This window comes from Leucoraja erinacea, chromosome 30 (assembly GCF_028641065.1).
Source record: "Leucoraja erinacea ecotype New England chromosome 30, Leri_hhj_1, whole genome shotgun sequence".
Lineage (NCBI taxonomy): Eukaryota > Metazoa > Chordata > Chondrichthyes > Rajiformes > Rajidae > Leucoraja > Leucoraja erinaceus.
In genome coordinates, this window is record NC_073406.1 from 12781212 (window position 1) to 12799626 (window position 18415).

At 41.2% G+C, this 18415-nt stretch overlaps 2 protein-coding genes across 2 annotated transcripts in view; both read left to right on the plus strand.

Moving 5' to 3' along the window:
- mtor (mechanistic target of rapamycin kinase) overlaps window positions 1-9610 on the plus strand; it is a 181979-nt gene extending 172369 nt beyond the window's left edge. Inside the window, exons 50-58 of the mRNA XM_055659446.1 lie at window positions 585-667; window positions 783-855; window positions 1905-1979; window positions 2620-2755; window positions 4638-4703; window positions 5474-5554; window positions 6016-6096; window positions 7108-7213; window positions 9151-9610. Coding sequence (XP_055515421.1) covers window positions 585-667; window positions 783-855; window positions 1905-1979; window positions 2620-2755; window positions 4638-4703; window positions 5474-5554; window positions 6016-6096; window positions 7108-7213; window positions 9151-9166 — 717 coding nt within the window. The 3' untranslated portion in view covers window positions 9167-9610. The remainder of the gene's footprint in view (window positions 1-584; window positions 668-782; window positions 856-1904; window positions 1980-2619; window positions 2756-4637; window positions 4704-5473; window positions 5555-6015; window positions 6097-7107; window positions 7214-9150) is intronic.
- A 4031-nt stretch (window positions 9611-13641) lies between these two features.
- The window catches only part of exosc10 (exosome component 10), a 39308-nt gene continuing 34534 nt past the window's right edge, over window positions 13642-18415 (plus strand). Inside the window, exons 1-4 of the mRNA XM_055659448.1 lie at window positions 13642-13799; window positions 14320-14456; window positions 17402-17525; window positions 18234-18338. Of these exons, the coding sequence (XP_055515423.1) occupies window positions 13713-13799; window positions 14320-14456; window positions 17402-17525; window positions 18234-18338 (453 nt within the window). The 5' untranslated portion in view covers window positions 13642-13712. The remainder of the gene's footprint in view (window positions 13800-14319; window positions 14457-17401; window positions 17526-18233; window positions 18339-18415) is intronic.

Consider the following 18415-nt stretch of genomic DNA (forward strand, 5'->3'; position numbering starts at 1 on the left):
ACAAAAACATATGTACTGTTAACTGAATATGACTTAATTCTCCTAAATATAGATAGCTTTGCTTGAACATTGCAGCAAACCTCAATTGAATCCATCCGTGTATTATCTTAATTTTCAAGGAACTCTTTTTCAATGGAATTTCATAATCAAGTCTAACTTCAGATTGCTAACTTCACAATTGATGCAGTAGATTCAATGTCATTCCTATAATACATATAAACGTAACAAAATGTTGCAATAATTTCATCTGTAGAAAAGCATGAGTGCTACAAATCCTGCTGTTGATTTTCCAATATCCAATCTTGTTGAGCAAGACTTCACACTCAAGAGTATAACTTCACCTGCAGTTTAAAAAATAATAATTTTACATTGTTAGATTATGTAAAAGTAACTAGCATGAGACACAAGTGTACTCTTCTTCAAGAAATCTTGTAAATATCAATGCAATGCAAAGAATGAAACAGTGCGTTTCAACTGCACACCCCCTCTGACCAAGGAGTGTTAGTGTACCTTCATGGGTAAGATGCATTTTCTTCCTTTGGAGGAGCTTTTCAACAATTATCCTACGTTCTGGTACTCTGCAGGTGTGGTTTGACCGAAGAACCAATTACACACGTTCTTTAGCTGTGATGTCAATGGTGGGCTACATCCTTGGGCTCGGAGACCGGTAAGAGATTCAGATGATCCTGTTATCCTCATCTTTGCTAATGAAATCTTCCACCATCTCTTTGAACCCATTGCAGTTTGTCCAGGAAATCTAACAGCGCTTTTTCACTTTACAGACATCCATCAAACTTGATGCTGGATCGGCTGAGTGGGAAAATCTTACATATTGACTTTGGTGATTGTTTTGAGGTAAGTCAATCCATCTGAGCAGAGTGCCACTGTATGATTTTGAGAAACATCTTTAATATTGTAATAATATGTCCGGACTCTTTGTGATTTTGAGCCTTTAACAATCATCCCGGACATTCTTAGGTAAACTGGTCATCTGTACATAATTTCCTCACAAACCGAGACTGTGAGACTACTCAAACCTAAATTAAGCTTTGCAAAAACACAGTAGACATCTAGTTTAACAACAACAGCCACTACTGTCTCACGAGTAGAACCGCACTCGTCAAATTTGCTGACGACACTACTGTGGTCGGACTTATTTCAAAGGGAGACGAGGCAGCCTACAGAGAGGAAGTCCTGAAGTTGACATAACAATCTGGCTCTGAACATTTTCATTCGACTTCAGGAGGCACAGCACCGACTTGGCTGCTGATCTAAGGACATTACGGCATGCACTTCCTGAGGGTCCTGCAGGACTCTAATGGCTGACCTTCTACCGCTCGAAATGGTCTCTGCATTACAGGGTATCACCCTGAAGTTGCTTCAGAGGGAAAACAGTGGAGACTGGGTTGCCCTCTCCCCCCCTGATGGACCCCCCCCGCTGCCCCAAAGAAGATCACCACAGACAGCTCCCATCCTGCGTTTGGACTGTTCGACCTGCTGCCCTCTGGAAGGCGCTATAGGTCATCAAATCAGGACAAACAGACTGGAATAGCTGCTTCCCGAAATTATATCTGCAAAATTCAAATCCACACATGCACTGACTACACCGCATGGACTTCATGTATGATGTGTGTACAAACTAGGTCATGAGACCAAGCATTTGATCGATCACAGGGCTAGACTAAAGGAATAGTCATGAGTGTTTAATTGTTCGATGTGCTGGTAGCGGAACATTGAAATTCTTATTTGCTGCCATTTTACATGCATGGATAGATGCTTTGGATAGGTCAGTTAACCTCTCAGTATGAAATGAATTGACATAAATATTGTCTTCACAAACGAGGAAGAGGGTGAATCTAATCAGATTCCACCAGTGCATTGTTTCAATGTTCATTTTCCCGCAGGTTGCAATGACCAGAGAGAAATTCCCAGAGAAGATTCCATTCAGACTGACCAGGATGTTAACCAATGCTATGGAGGTATGACCCTGCCTTCATTGTCAGCTTTTACACTATGAAGCATTCCATCATACAAAGTAGCTTGTATTTGTTCAGTGATGTCCTTTGGCACCGTTTGCTACCTGGACCACACTCGTAATGTATAGTTTGTAACCCAGTCCAACATTACTTCACTGCTGTAGAAACAAGGAACTACAAATGCTGATTTACCAAGGAAAGACACAAAATGCTGGAGTAACTCAATGGATCAGGTAGCATATCTGGAGAACATGGATTGGTGACATTTCAGGACTGAATAAGGGTCCCCACCCAAAACGTCACCTACCCATTACTTCACTGCTACTCAGTTCCTGTGCAGAAGCAATCTATAGTGGCTTTCTCTAAGATCAGGGAACAGCTTTCTCGTGTTTTATTTGGTCATTCGTATGATTTAGAGAAAGTGTACAGAGATCACTGGTAGGTGCGGACTCGGTGGACCGAAGGGCCTTTGGCCACGCTATACCATTAAACTAACTAAAATGATTCTCGATTATAGCCTCTCAGACCGGATTTTGAGATTCAGAGGTGCAGATAGTTAATGCTCATTGCTCTACCAAACAACTACTTTGAACTCCATCCTAGTCCATTCCTTCGAGTTAATCCTCTTGTTGCTGTCCCTCAGGTTACAGGATTGGATGGGAACTATCGAATTACATGTCACACGGTGATGGAAGTGCTTCGGGAGCACCGGGACAGTGTCATGGCTGTGCTTGAGGCCTTTGTGTATGACCCATTGCTAAATTGGAGGCTTATGGACAGTGAGTATTCAGGGAATTCTGAAGAATTACAGCTTATATTTTGCAGTCACGGGAACGGTGATGTGGACCTGCCAATTCCTCCAGCATCAGTTATAAGAATCCTCAGTGTTTAACAAAAAAGAAATTAAATAATTTCACAGGCTATAAGAAAAACAAAAATCTCAATTCTGAAGTAATATTTTGGTCATTTTATTGAGCACGAATAAACATTGAATTACATATGTGAAAGCAATATAAGGTAAAGCTCCGACTATCCAACACCCTTGGGACTTGGATATTGCCGGACGCCAGACTATTGAATGTTATTGCGGTTAAAAATCAGAACATCTTTAAACCACTTTTGTTAGATGTTACACAGTGGTATTACACATTTTCTGTTGAATCCAGTCAAATTAAAGTGAGCATGGGAAATAGGGCCCCAATGTGTCTAATGTCAGACCATCAGGCTTTCTAAACATGTTGGAAGGAACTGCAGATGCTGGTTTAAACCAAAGATAGAGACAAAAAGCTGGAGTAACTCAGCAGGTCAGACAGTATTTCTGGGGAAAAGAATAGGTGATATTTCGGGTCAAGGCTCTTCTTCAGACTGAAGAAGTGTCTCAACACGAAATGTCACCTATTCCTTTTCTCCAGATGCTGTCTGAACTGCTGAGTTACTCCAGCTTTTTGTGTCTACCCTAGGCTTTCTAAACAACCGGTTACTGAAGTTATGATGTAATCATCTTTAAAAATAATTTTATACATGTATTTTTACTTCATATTTTTGAAGTATATATCTAAGAAGGGAATTCCAGTTGCATAAAATTAGGTCTCTGAATTTAATTGTGTTTCAAGTTATGGCTTAGAACATCGTTAAGATTGCACATCATAAAACAAAGGGATTTTTTCCTCACTGAGAATAGTTCAGAAATATCTGAAGTTCAGTTCATTTCACTGATTGCCCCTGATCACACAGCACAAAGCTACGAGACAGTAGTTTCAGGAGCAGAAAATCCCTGACAGCATCCTTTGGATTGCACACTTAATTATATGTATGGCGATTCCCGACTCCTAAAATCCAGGTCGAGTCATTCATGAGTTCATGTTATAGGAGTAGTATTTGGCCAATCAAGTCCACTCCGCCATTCAATCATGGCTAATCTCTGCCTCCTCATCCCATTTTCCTGCCTTCTCCCCATAACCCTTGACACTGTTTTAATCCTGAATTTGTCTATCTCTACCTTAAAAATATCCACTGACTTGGCCCCCACAGCCCTCCGTGGCAATGGGTTCCACAGATTAACTACCCCTGACTAAAGAAGTTCCTCCTCACCTCTTTTCTAAAAGAGCGCCCTTTAATTCTGAGGCTATGACCTCTGGTCCTAGACTCTCCCACCAGTGGAAAAATCCTTTCCACATCCACTCTATCTATGCCTTTCTTTATTCTGTAAGTTTCACTGAGGTCCCCCCTCAATTGTCTAAACTCCAGCGAGGTGAGGCCCAGTGTGGTCAAACGTACATCCTATGCAAACCCACTAATTCCTGGAATCATTCTTGTAAACTTCCAGGCCATTTGGGGGTCACCACTTACATTTCCTTAACCCAAGATCACTCAACTTAGTTAAAGCAACTTTGCTGCTACTTTAAGTAAGTTTGAAAACGCTGCATAGCACAGATAATAAATGTAATGATTTTTATAAACAGTGCAAGTATTTCTAATCTCCAACTAAAATCTGCATCTAGCCACAAGGTGCGTTAAAGGGCACTTAACAATTTAGGTTTAAGAAACAGTGGTGGGGTTGAAGGATTTTTTTTAAACTAATGCATCCATGGATTAGTTTTGGCTTAAATATTGTGCACTGGTCTGAATCGACAACTGTAATATTTTATGTCCATTCTTCAGCAAATGTTAAAGGTAACAAGCGCTCCAGGACAAAAACAGATTCCTACTCAACCAGTCAGACAGCCGGTGAGTATCCCAGCTTTCTGGTAGTTAGCTTGGAGTTGTTCAATACTTTTGGGATTGGCTGATGGTGAGAGTTGGTGCATGATGTGGATAGGATATTGGTGAAGATGAAGCGAGATAGCAGGCCAATTCCTCTTGCTTTCCATCTCAGAATATATTGACTTGGATTCAGGTCTCAGAATGACAATCATCTCCACCCAGAGTATTTTATCTGAACAGTCCATATTTAGACTTTAGAGACGTTAGAGATATAGTACAGAAACAGGCCTCTCGGCCCACTGAGTTTTCGCCGACCAGTGATCACCCCGCACACTAGCACTATCCTCCACAAGGAGCAGTTTACAATATTACCGAAGCCAATGAACCTACAAACCTGTATGTCTTTGGAGTGTGGGAGGAAACCGGAGCACCCAAAGAAAACCCACACGGTCACAGGGGGAAACATACAACTCCATACAGACAGCACCTGTTGTCAGGATCGAACCCGGATCTCTGGCGCTGTAAGGCAGCAACTCGATCACTGCGCTATTGTGCCTGCCCCAATGTGCTATCCATAAGTTTGTATGGTGAGGTGATTAGACAAATGAATTTGCCATCAGACTCTAGTCACTCATAGCCTCTTAGTTACAATAAAAATCCATACTTGAAGTAGTCGGTAATGTCCTCCAGATGTTGACAAATTGTATTACTGAGCATTATTTTTATTTCAAATTTTCTCCACAAATACTTAGATTGCTGCTTCCCTGAATATTTTATTAAATTTTGTGTTTCAGAATTGCTGGAAGGGGTAGAACTCGGAGAACCAGCACATAAAAAGACAGGAACGACTGTACCTGAATCCATCCATTCTTTCAGTAAGTTACCTTAAAGTTACACATCAGTGTATGAAAAGTCATCATCCTGAAATTCAGCAATCTGTTGAGAGAGAGAAATTATTTTCTGCTATTTCCAGCATTTGCTGTTTTAATCATTCAAACAGGTTGGCTCAGATGACTTATGTGATTTTTGTAATAAATCTAACTGACTGAGACCCAAATGTGCAGAGGCACAGTAAAAATGTTTGCAGATGCAAGAATAATTAGCAATGTGGCTGATAGTGAGCAGTAGAATTAATGGGCAGGCGGGGAGAATAGGTTGCAGAGAAGTTTAGTGGGAGAATCAGAGCTACTGTAAACCGATGGAACAAAATGGCCCCCTTCCATGTCATCTGGAAATACTTAGCAACCAATGGATCCCTTCAAGTTAATGCTATAGCTGACGTGGAGCCCACTTTTACTTTCTCTGTTCTGCTTGTAATTGCCACTGTTTCTTTCAGTTGGAGATGGCTTGGTACAGCCAGAGGCTCTCAACAAAAAGGCAATTCAGATCATTAACAGAGTTAGAGACAAACTCACTGGTAAGATGTCACAAATATTTTGTTAGCTTTTGCTACTGATGTGTAATTTCATACATTTTGTTTTAAACTTTGCTTTTTGAATAAATTATCTTGTGTTTAACATAAACCAATGGAGATTTTCTGTAAAAAAAAAGGAATGATTTGCATTCATATAGCAACTTATATGTAGTTATTATGCTTCATAGTCAACTAATCACTATTGAATTTCCACGATTGTTGTTATCTAGATAATTATGATATTTGGTTACTACACAGAAACATCATGCAAACAGGAATGCAATATGTTACCACTAGAAGTGGTGGAATCCGATACAGTTGGTAGTTCGAAAAGGCATTTAGACTTAAATAGGCGATACATGGAAGAAGTTAAATTGAAATAACAAGGAACTGTAGATGCTGGTATACACCAAGGAAAGACACAAAATGCTGAAGTAACTCAGCGGGACAAGCAGCATCCCTGGAGAACAGGGATAGGTGACGTTTCGGGTTGGAACCTTTCCTCGGGCTCGTGGAAGAATATGAAATACTCTCACATAAATGAAAGAATAAGAAAGGCATTGAAGAATAGTCCAAATGTGGGCAAAAGGGATTAGTGTAGATGAGCAAAACCTTCAGCATGGACATGGTGAGCCAAAGGGCCTGTTTCTGTGCTGTGCAACTGTATCTCTCTCCCTATCCCCATTCCCATCCCTGATAATAGTCTAGTCACATACATAACCATTCTCGGTGGACTGGACACCTGTCTACATTGTAATGAAGAACACTGGTCCATGCAGAGTAGATAAAGAGCAACTGCTCACAATGGCAGAGGTTTGAGAACAGGGGACATACACGCAAGGTGGCGAAAAATATCAAAGGTGGCAGGAAATAGCACTCAAGACACAAAGAACAACATATTTCACTATTTAATCCATTCAGATTAAATCTTCTATCACAACGAAGGAGTCGTGTGATTAACACTGAATTTATTATCAGGTTAATTAATGTGCCAGTGTTTGACTTCTATTTCAGGTCGTGACTTTGCCCATGATGAAACTTTAGACGTACCTACTCAAGTGGAGCTGCTAATTAAACAGGCAACATCCCATGAGAACCTCTGCCAGTGCTACATTGGATGGTAAGTCCCATAACATCATTTGATGAGGTGACAAAAAAATTTATTCTCTCCTCCCACGTTTTCTGAGGTAATTATTTACTCATGTAAACGATCTTTACTACAGATTTAGAGACAGTGCTATTTAGAGCTTGGGTGGCATAGAATGCATCTGAACATTCCTATCGACATTAAAAGCAGATGGGGCTATTAGATAAAGCCACACAATGTTGGACTGAACAAAACAGGCTAGAAATCTGGCACAGTGGCGCAGCGGTAGAGTTGCAGCCTTACAGCCCCAGAGACCCGATTTTGATTATACCTACGGGCACTGTTTGTACGGCGTTTGCATATTCTCCCTGTGATCGTGTGCGTTATCTCTGCGTACTTCGTATTCCTCCCACATTCCAAAGACGTAGTAGGTTAATTGGCTTCGGTAAGTTGGAAAATTGTCCCTAGTGTGTAGGATAACTGGTCGGCGCTGACTTGGTGGGTCGAAGGGCCTGTTTATGGGATGAATAGGATAAATATGTGATTGCTCTCATAAACTCATTGCCCTCATAAATGGATAGCTTGATGTTATCCAGGATTTCATTTTTAATGATGGACAACTTAATATAATGTTACAATGTTATAATGTAATAAAAAGGAACTGCAGATGCTCATTTATACCAAAGATAGACACAAAATGCTGGGTGTAGTCTGCGGGTCAGGCAACATCTCTGGAGAAAATGGATGGGTGACATTTTGGCTCGGGACCTCCCTTCAGATTGATTGTATGGGACAGGGGTTGGGGAAACTGAAAATAAGAAAAAAAAAACCAGGACAAATTGTGGCCGGCAACAGTTGACCTCGGCAATGAGGTTCCCTGGTAGGCTGATTGTTGGCAAGGGATGGTGTGATCCCAAAAGGGGTACATCTGATTTCTATTGTTTCTTAGCATTCTTCAATATATCTTCCTAGGGAATAATATATAAAATGTTCCATGTACAGAAATAGAAAGTGAACAACGGTTCTATTTAATCTGGTGGAAACCAGAGGTCAGTAGTAGAAGCATTGCTCCTTTTTTATACATGTATTAATTATCTGAATGGGATTTACAAGCTGTTTTTGCAAAGTGTTCATTTGTGAGGTAGATTTAAATTAAGTTTAGGAGAACAGAGGCTGACTAGTGAAATGGGCAGGTAGAATTTAAACCAGAAGTATGAAGTTAAAGATTTTGGTGCAAACAATAAGGAGATTCAATTATAAATGCAATCGAGAGCCTTGGACATTCACCTACTCAAATAAGGTGAGGAAGTTCGAGTTTGTTAAAAGAACATTTAAAGTAGGGAAAGGTATGTTGAACCTATATAAAACATCCAGGCATCTGATTTACTATTCGCTGATTCTTAGCTCCACTACAGTATCTAGAAGGGAATAGAAGGCCTGATACTAGGGTTGAGGTAGCAAGATGAGAGGAACAGGGCTTCTTCTCTTGAAGGTAGAGAAGGTTAAGATGGAATATTATAGAGGTGTTCTAAATAATTTAGTGTTTTAGGGAGAATAAATCAGACTGGGAAATGTTTTCTTTGGTGCTGGGAGGATCCGTTTTGAAAGCTCACTGATTCAAAATGATTGGAAACTGGTACTGTGACTCAAGAATTTCAGTCTCCTTAACGAGCTAATACAAACCAATTACAAAATGAATTTATATTGACAGTCCTAAGAGATGGAGTCAATTTCTGACAGCAATCATTCTTAAAGAGTCACTCTTCCTATTTGTATCCATCTATTGTGGAGCCAATTAATATAGTAACTCCCTTACTTTAGATCAGTTATGAACATGTGTCATATGCCAGTTGCAAAAAAGTCACTACAAACTAGCAGTTAAGCTTTAAACAAAGAGAAGCATTAACATGTTTAGAATGCAAATAGATATATTGTGTTCATATAGATAATTATATTGTATTTCTCACCAGGTGTCCCTTTTGGTGAAGGAATTTGAAAGAAATGCAAGATAACATCTCAAAGGTTGACTGTGATTCCTGCTGAACAAGCCGTGTTTATTAAGGCTTGAAAACGTTGCTGGATTTAACACAAATGATGTGCCGGACAGAGTGTAACTCGGTGGACTGCAGCCCACGTGGACGGGCACTGTGACCCGGAGCCTGCACAGATAGATGGGAGAATTAACAGAGCACGTTGGAAGTTTTGTTGGGTACTTGAGCTGATAACGGGATCCAAGGCCCTGGCAGACATTTTAAAAACTGTTGGAGGAAATAAACAAGGTTATTTTTAGTACTAATCCAATCAAACGTAGCTGAACACCCCAAGACAACAATAAATATTGTAATTAATGTGGAATAAATATAATTTTTGTCCAGTAATTCTGCTGGTAAACTATTAGTAAAATGTCAATAAAGGTATCAACCAATAATACTTACTTGATGCCAAATCCATTTTTTTACAAAAAATATTCAAACTATCTTCCATCAAAATTGTCAGGTCTTTATGATCATCTCATCTTCCATACCAGTACGGTATTATTGTATGTAGTTGTAACAGGGAAATGCAGATGATGGTTAATACACCGAAAGACATGAAGTGCTGGAGTAACTCAGCGGGTCAGGAGACATTTCTGGATCCTGACGTCACCCAACCATCCACACATGTACAGATCTCGTTGCGACCCTTCTTCAGACTGATTCAGTCTGCTGAGTTACTCCAGCACTTTGTGTTGCTTCACCATAAAACTAGGTGTCAATGCCACTGGTCTTCATCAGCAAGCCCTTCTTCACCCACTGCCCAGTCTTGTCGACGCGGCTGTTGTTGTGGCTCACACTGTCGCTCCTGGGGACAGCGCTTCGTCCAGGCTGCTGCCACTGGCAGGACACCTCTCTCACCAGCTAGAGTTCGGGGAGAGGGGGGAAGAAGCTGAGTGGACAGAGCGATGGGAGAAGGGGGCGGCGGTGGATTTGGAGCAAACAAAGCGGCGACCAACAGGAAGATGCGGCAGCAGGTGAGAGGGGAGGGAGTCCCAGGGTGACCAAGTGTGCTCTATTGGTGTCAGCGGCCTGAAGAAAACACTTGTCAGTGCTGGTGCACTTTGCGAGCTAGAGGTGGCGATGGGCAGGTCCTTCCGCTATAATCGAAATCCATTATAAAGAGGTCAGTTAAAACAAGATTTACTGTAATAACTTTTCATATTAAGGTGGCTAACATATGATTGTATTGGAAATAAAATCCAGAGTTACAGTTCTTAAATGTATACAGTGCTGTATCCCGTTAAAGTGTCTCAAAATACTTCAAATTCATTGAATTGCTTTGAAACTTGTTTATTTACTAAGGTGAATTTGTCAGTTCTTTCAAACACACAGTAATGTTCTATGTCAGTAGTTCATGGAACTTTGAACGTTCATGGGCCACAGATTCCCGGTAGTCAATAGGAATGTTGCATTTCTACAAGGAGGCTTTAAGCATCTCTTTGAATGTTTTTTCTCTGCCATGTGATTACATCGAATATAAATGACAGAAACAAGTACTGACTCACCTGCACCATGCCGCTGTTTCTGCTCCACAATCTCACTCTCACCCCGTCACCATTTCACCGGGAACTGGTTCCCTGGGTTCGAGAACACCTTCTCTCCAGCAACCATCAGTCCCTTCAGCAATAACCACAGCCGTACCTCAGCAACTATGATCTATTATGGACGTTGCTCTTGGTTCAACAGTTTAATTGTCACATTTACCAATAACAGGACAATGAAATTCTAGCAGCAACATAGCAGGCCTATAAACACAATGCACATCGGTAATACAAAACAAATAATAAAAGTTAGAGAATTAATTAATACACTATGTACTTTGTTTGCTCTATAATGATCTGGCTACATGGTAATCTTTTCAGAGAATGGTAAGAACTCAGGAGTTTGCTACCAGACAGCACATTCAACTAATTCAGATGCATTTGAGGGGGGCGCCTGTTGTGTACATTATTTGTTTGTTGTATTATTGAATGAATGGGCCTGTAAAGCTGCAACTGGTAAGAATTTCATTGTTTCATTGCCAGAACATATGAGAATTAAACACTCTTGACCTCTTGGGTGTAGTTTGGAGTTGGTAACTTCTTTAACTACTTTACAATCAATTCCACATAATAGTAACCTGGATCAGCATCTATTATGTAAGTTGTACACTTTGAGCGGCTACCAAGCTTGGACTCTGTGGCTTCCAAAAATGATTATATGTGCTAGTTTTGTCACCATATATCTCAGCACAAACATAAGTAGTCCAATGAACTGATAACTGTATACTTACTGAACATCAATGACTTAATGTTCAATGTCTTAATTTAATGGTTTATTGTCATACCGAGGAAATGTGAAATTATTTTGTTGCACACAATTCAGTAAAATATTACCATACATAAACATAATCAGACATAAGTAGAAGATTGTAAGAATAGTAGACTGAGGCTGTGCAAAAGAGTCACCGCGTTTTAATTTAATTGAATTGAATCCTTTATTTGCCATTCAGACCTTTCGGTCTGAACGAAATGTCGTTGCAAATTGTCATCTTGAATTGTACACAAATCACTTGTTAAACCACTCGTTGATTGTGATGGCTTACTTAGTTCCACAAGTAAATTTGAACCGTTTTTTGATAAAAAACAGGCTGATTTGGGCAATCACACCTACAAATATTAATCCTTTTCATCAGTTTGTATTTCGACCTGCGTGCAACCCAAAGTGCAACTCCCAAAATGGGCTGTGAGCAGCAATAGTCAGAAACTAGATTAAGAATTCACAAAGGAAATACACTCAATGTTCTAAAAGTTACATTATTAAAGGAGATACTGAAAGGAGGTCTGCAGATGCTGGGAATCTTGAATCTTGAGCCAACAACAAACTGCTGGAGGAACTCAATGAATTAGTCAGCATCTGTGGGGGGAAATGAACAGACAACGTTACTGGTTGGGACCATCCTTCAGACTTAAGCTGCTTCATGATTCCTTCCAACTAACTTTACTTTTCAGCAAACTTTCTGCACCAGAATATAGTGACTCACTTTGCAAAAATAGGTGAGCAATACCCTAAAAATGGTAAGATATTAATGTGACCATGACTGGAATTGTCCATATGCACATGACAGCCTCCAACTGAGAACCAACAGAACATTTATTTTGTTTAAGAGGGAACTGCAGATGCTGGAGAATCGAAGGTTACACAAAAAAAAGCTGGTGAAACTCAGTGGGTGCAGCAGCATCTATGGAGCGAAGGAAATAGGCAACGTTTCGGGCCGAAACCCTTCTTCAGACATTTATTTTGCTCTTCCTTCAGCTTCTAGTGAAATAAAGGAATGAAATTACAGCTTGCTGTTCCATTTACAAAGAATAACGGTGGCAAAGAATTGTTTCTACTTGCTTACGTTTATACATTTGTCGTTTGCAAATACTTAAATTATAACAATATAACACGTTGAGAACTTCCTTGCATTCGTATTTTAGATTCGGAGCAGTCACAGGAGAAAATAATGTGTATAAATATGCACAATGTGTATAAATAAAAAAGTGCACAAATATTCCAATTATTGGAATGATTGGGTGAGGATTTGGTTAGAATTGGATTGTTGGAATATGACTAGATGAAAATGTTTTTTGAATTATCTTTAACTCCAAAGAATGAAAATCTAACTCCACTGATTCAACCTTAAATACAACATACATCATTGTCTATTAATGAATCCTACTTAACATGTGAAATCAGAACCACATTGGTTGATTAGTTGAATTAATTTTCTAGAATTTGCATCAGTTGAATTAAGTTTCTAGTATTTGCAACTGTTGAATTAATTTTCTAGTATTTGCACCAGTTGAATTAAGTTTCTAGTATTTGCAACTGTTGAATTAATTTTCTAGTATTTGCATCAGTTGAATTAAGTTTCCAGTATTTGCATCAGTTGGATTAATTTTCAAGTATTTGCACCAGTTGAATTAAGTTTCTAGTATTTGCAACTGTTGAATTAATTTTCTAGTATTTGCACCAGCTGAATTAAGTTTCCAGTATTTGCATCAGTTGGATTAATTTTCAAGTATTTGCACCAGTTGAATTAAGTTTCTAGTATTTGCAACTGTTGAATTCATTTTCTAGTATTTGCACCAGTTGAATTAAGTTTCTAGTATTTGCAACTGTTGAATTAATTTTCTAGTATTTGCACCAGTTGAATTAAGTTTCTAGTATTTGCAACTGTTGAATTAATTTTCTAGTATTTGCATCAGTTGAATCAAGTTTCTAGTATTTGCAACAGTTGAATTTATTTTCTAGTATTTGCAAATAATGTTAAAGTGTCGAGAGAGAGAGAGAGATAGTGTGTGTGTGTGTGTGTGAGAAGCAGCAGTGGCTGCGCGCTGTCCTCTAAGATCTTTGGCAGTGGCTGCGCAAAGATTCCAGAGCGAGCCAGAGCCGGGCCGCGCGTCACGTGCCCTCCCCGGGGCACGCGTCGCCGCCGCCGCTCTCGCGAGACGTGTGGGGCAGGCGGCATCATGGCGGCGGAGCGGGGCTCGGCCGAGGAGCGGGACCAGGGGCAGGGCCTCATCCCCGGCTTCAGCAGCGTGGACACCTTCGTCAAGGTGCGCGGCGCGGGGGCTGGGATCCAGGGCGACACCGTGGTGTTTGGGGGAAAACAGATTCCGGGGAAAGGGAGAGAGAAGGGGAGTAGAGGGAGAGAGGGGAGGTGGGGGGAGAGAGGGTGGGCAGAAGAAAGGGGAGCTGAGGGAAGTGGAGTGAGGGGGGGAGAGGGGGGGAGGGGGGACGTGAGGGGTGAGGAGAGTGTGAGGGAGGGGAGTGGAGAGGGACAGAGTGGAAGCCAGTGGATAGAAGGTAGGGGGGAAGTGATGGATGTGGGCAGAGGAAAGGGGAGCAGTGGGAAGTGGAGTGAGGGGGGAGGAGAGGGGGCGGAGTGGAGGGAAGGGAACAGAGGGAAGTGGAGAGGGTTGAGAGGAGGGAGGGGAGTGAAGGTGTGGAGAGTGAAAGGAGGGGAGCAGAGGGGAGGGGCAGAGAGGAAGGCAGTGGTTAGGTAGGGGAGGGAGTGATGGATGTGGGCAGATGGGGGAATCATCTCTTATTTTTAATGCACATTTTTTTGTGCAGCATGCTTTGGGGACAGTGGTAGCAGCCACTAAAGCTTCCAATGGACTTCCACAATTTGGTGACGAATTTGATTTTTACCGGAGTTTCCCTGGGTTTCAGTCATTCTGTGATGCGCAAGCTGATCGACTCCTTACTTGGTAAGCAATTTCACATTGTGTTTGCAACAATTCTTTTTGCATCACACAAATGTGCCAAAGAAGAACTTTGTGAGCACAAAGTGCATTCCTTAATGACGCCTTGTACATCCACAGTAATGGAGATTACACAGAAAAGCTGGAGAAACTCAGCGGGTGCAGCAGCATCTATGGAGCGAAGGAAATAGGCAACGTTTCGGGCCGAAACCCTTCGGCCCGAAACGTTGCCTATTTCCTTCGCTCCATAGATGCTGCTGCACCCGCTGAGTTTCTCCAGCTTTTCTGTCTAACCTTCGATTCTCCAGCATCTGCAGTTCCCTCTTTAACCCAGTAATGGAGAGATTGGTTATGGTACACTCGCGACTGTGCACCCAAATTTGACTAACTGCAACTACAAATTTGCCAATGACACCACTGTGTTGGCCGGATCACGAATCATTGAACAGAGTACAGGAGTGTAAGAGAGAACTCAGTAATGTGGTGTCAGGACAACAACCATTGTCTCAATGTTAGCAAGACGGAGGAGCTAATTACCGATTTCAGGAAGCATGGTGGAGTACATGCCGAATCAGCATCAATGGTGCCAACATGGAAATGGTTGAGAGCTTCAAATTCCTTGGTGTCAATATTACCAATGATCTGTCGTGGACCAAACGCAATGATGTAACAGCCAAGAAGGTGCACCAATGCCTTCACTTCCTTTGGAGACTGAGGAAATTTGGCACGTCTCCCAATGACTTTCAGACTGTAGAAAGCATACTGTCGGATTGCATCGCAGCTTAGTTTGGGAACAATTCTGCCCAAGAACACAAAAACATTGTAGAGTAGTAGATATAGGCCAGACCATCACATAGACCAGACTTTCCACGTTGAGTTCTATCTCTACTTCACGCAGCCTTGGAAAAGCAGCCAACATAATCAGACAGCAGATCAATGGCGTTCCACTATGATCTGAACCCTCTGAATAATTGAAACACATACGCTGCTCGTCATCAATTACGGCTTGGCATTCAACATTATCATCCCTTCAACATTGATCACCAAGCTCCAAAACTTGGCCCTCTGAAACTGGATTGTTGAACTACTCATTGACTGACTTTAATCTGCAAATCAATAACATCTCACTAACCACCATGAGGTTGCATAGCCTGCTCTACTCTCTTTACATCCATGACTATGTGGCTAAGCACAGCTCCGATGCCATCTACAAATTTGCCAATGAAGCAGCAGTTTTTGGCCGAATCATGGGTGGTGGTGAGTCGGTATGTAGGAGAGAGACACCTGGTCCATTGGTGCTGCAACAATAACTTTTTGCTCAATCTAAACAAAACCAAGGAACTAATTTGTTGACTTCAGAAAGGTGATGTCGGGAGACCAACACTATTTTTCATTGGTGGGCCTGTGGTGGAGAGAATCAAATTCCTGGGCATTAACATCTTGAGTGATGTGTCCTGGGCCTAGATGTAAGGACAATGAAGGTCCACCTCTGCTTTCTTTGAAGTTTAAAGAGATTCACAGTGTCACTGAATACTTGAACAAACATCTACAATTGCACTGTAGAAACTATCCTCATTGGTTGCATCGTGGTCTGGTACAGCAATTCCAACACAAGAATGTAAAAGGTTGCAGAGAGTGGTGAACTCTGCCTAGTCCATCATGGACGCAGCCCTCCTTACCATCGAAGTTTACATGAAGCACTGCATCAAAAGAGGCAAATATCAAGGATCCCTATCATTACCTCTTCTTTAGAGATAGAGCACTGAAACAGGTCCTTCGGCCTACCAAACACTAGCACTAACCTACACACACCATGGACAATTTACAATTTTTATCAAACCTGTGTAACTTTTGGGTGTGGAAGGAAACCAAAGCACCTGGAGAAAAGCCACACTGTCACGGGGAAAACTGACAAACTCTGTACAGACAGATCAAACCCGGGTCTCTGGCGCCATAAGGCAGCAACTCTACCACTGGGCCACAGTGCCACCCTTACAGTTCTTCTTGCTGCTACCATCGGAGGTCATAGGTAGGAGATACAGAAGCCCGAAGTTCCACACCAAGTTCAGAAACAGCTACTTTCAATAGACAATAGGTGCAGGAGTAGGCCATTCGGCCCTTCGAGCCAGCACCGTCTTTCAATGTGATCATGGCTGATCACCCCCAATCAGTACCCCGTTCCTGCTTTCTCCCCATATCCCCTAACTCCGCTATCTTTAAGAGCCCTATCTAGCTCCCTCTTGAAAGTATCCAAAGAACCGGCCTCCACCTGAGGCAGAGAATTCCACACTCACAACTCTGTGAGAAAAAGTGTTTCCTCATCTCGATTCTAAATGGCTTACCCCTTATTCTTAAACTGTGGCCCCTAGTTCTGGACTCCCCCAACATTGGCCATATGTTTCCTGCCTCTAGCGTGTCCAAACCCTTAACAATCTTATATGTTTCAATAAGATATCCTCTCATCCTTCTGAACTCCAGAGTGTACAAGCCCAGCCGCGCCATTCTTTCAGTATATGACAGTCCCGCCATCACGGGAATTAACCTTGTATCCTTGCTACCACCATAAGGTTCTTGAACCAACCTGCACGACCCTGATCCTATCTTGGCAACACAATACTAAAGGCCACCTCTTGCATTATCATGGACATTTTCAAATTGTATTTTGCACTAATGTCTTGCTTTTTGCACAGTCTGTCTTTTCACTGATTTGCAGAATTTATGTGCATTTTATGTTTTTGTGTGTTGTCTATGCAAGCATGATTTTCATTTTACCTGTACATCACCATACTTGTGTATTTGACAATAAGCGTGACTTGACTGTGCTTCATGAAACAGTCCTATTGCTATAGGATTTCATTATCAACACTAAATAAACTTGCATTGTAGTTGATGACTTCATTTCATTGGCACAATATGACAGTGTATTAATTCCAAGGAATTAAATTTTGCAGCATGAGCCAGCTTATGCAGTTCCACAACTGTAGGAGTAACATCCGAGGACAAAACAAGGTGACAGAACTTGAAGACAAATTTGACTTGTTGGTGGATGCGAACGATGTCATCCTGGAACGAGTGGTATGTAAGGCTGAATTGCGAATTGTAACCGGGTTTTGAAGGTGTGGCTGATTGGCAATCAGTATGAAGAATGATTTGGTAATTTGCTCACCACCTTTTCTCAATGTGGTTTTAGGTGTATCTATCATACCATTTACATACTAGTTTTTTTTTTAAGGACTGAATTAAATAATTCTCTTAATTCATTGCGCACAACAAGGAAAAGGGAATTGGAGATGGTCAGATTAAAAATTGCTACCAAGTGCTGGAGTAACTCAATGGGTCAGGCAGCATCTCTGGAGAATATGTGACATTTCTTATTCATGTTCTCCAGAGATGCTGCCTGACCCAGTAAGTTACTTTATCAACGTGTCTTTTTATTTTAAACTGGCATATGCAGTTCCTTGTTTCTACATTTTTCCTCCAAATTGATACCATATTTTGTTGTAGATGTAAAAGAAGAGAAAATGAACGTGCTGTATTTATTTGAGCCACATCACTTCAGTAGAGAAAGAAACAGGGTTAAAGTTTCAGGTTGTTAACTTTTTATCCGAAGCAGACTAATTATTGATAATCTTCCTCCACAAATACTGACTTATCTGCTGAGCATTTTCTGCAAGAGGTTTATTCAGAACAAAGCCCATGTTATTTTATGAACGGCATACATGTAGAAGATATTTTATCGTACAGATTTTAGTCAATTGTATATTACTTAGCTTTTTTGTGCAGGGGATTTTGCTGGATGAAGCTTCAGGTGTGAACAAGAATCAGCAGCCAGTTCTTCCAGCAGGACTTCAGCCTCCAAAAACCATTGTCTCAAGCTGGAATCGAAGGGTGAGCTCTGATCAATTGATATCAGATTAGTCTGTTTTATGCAAACCTAAATGGTTAGGTGCTAAACCCTTAACAAA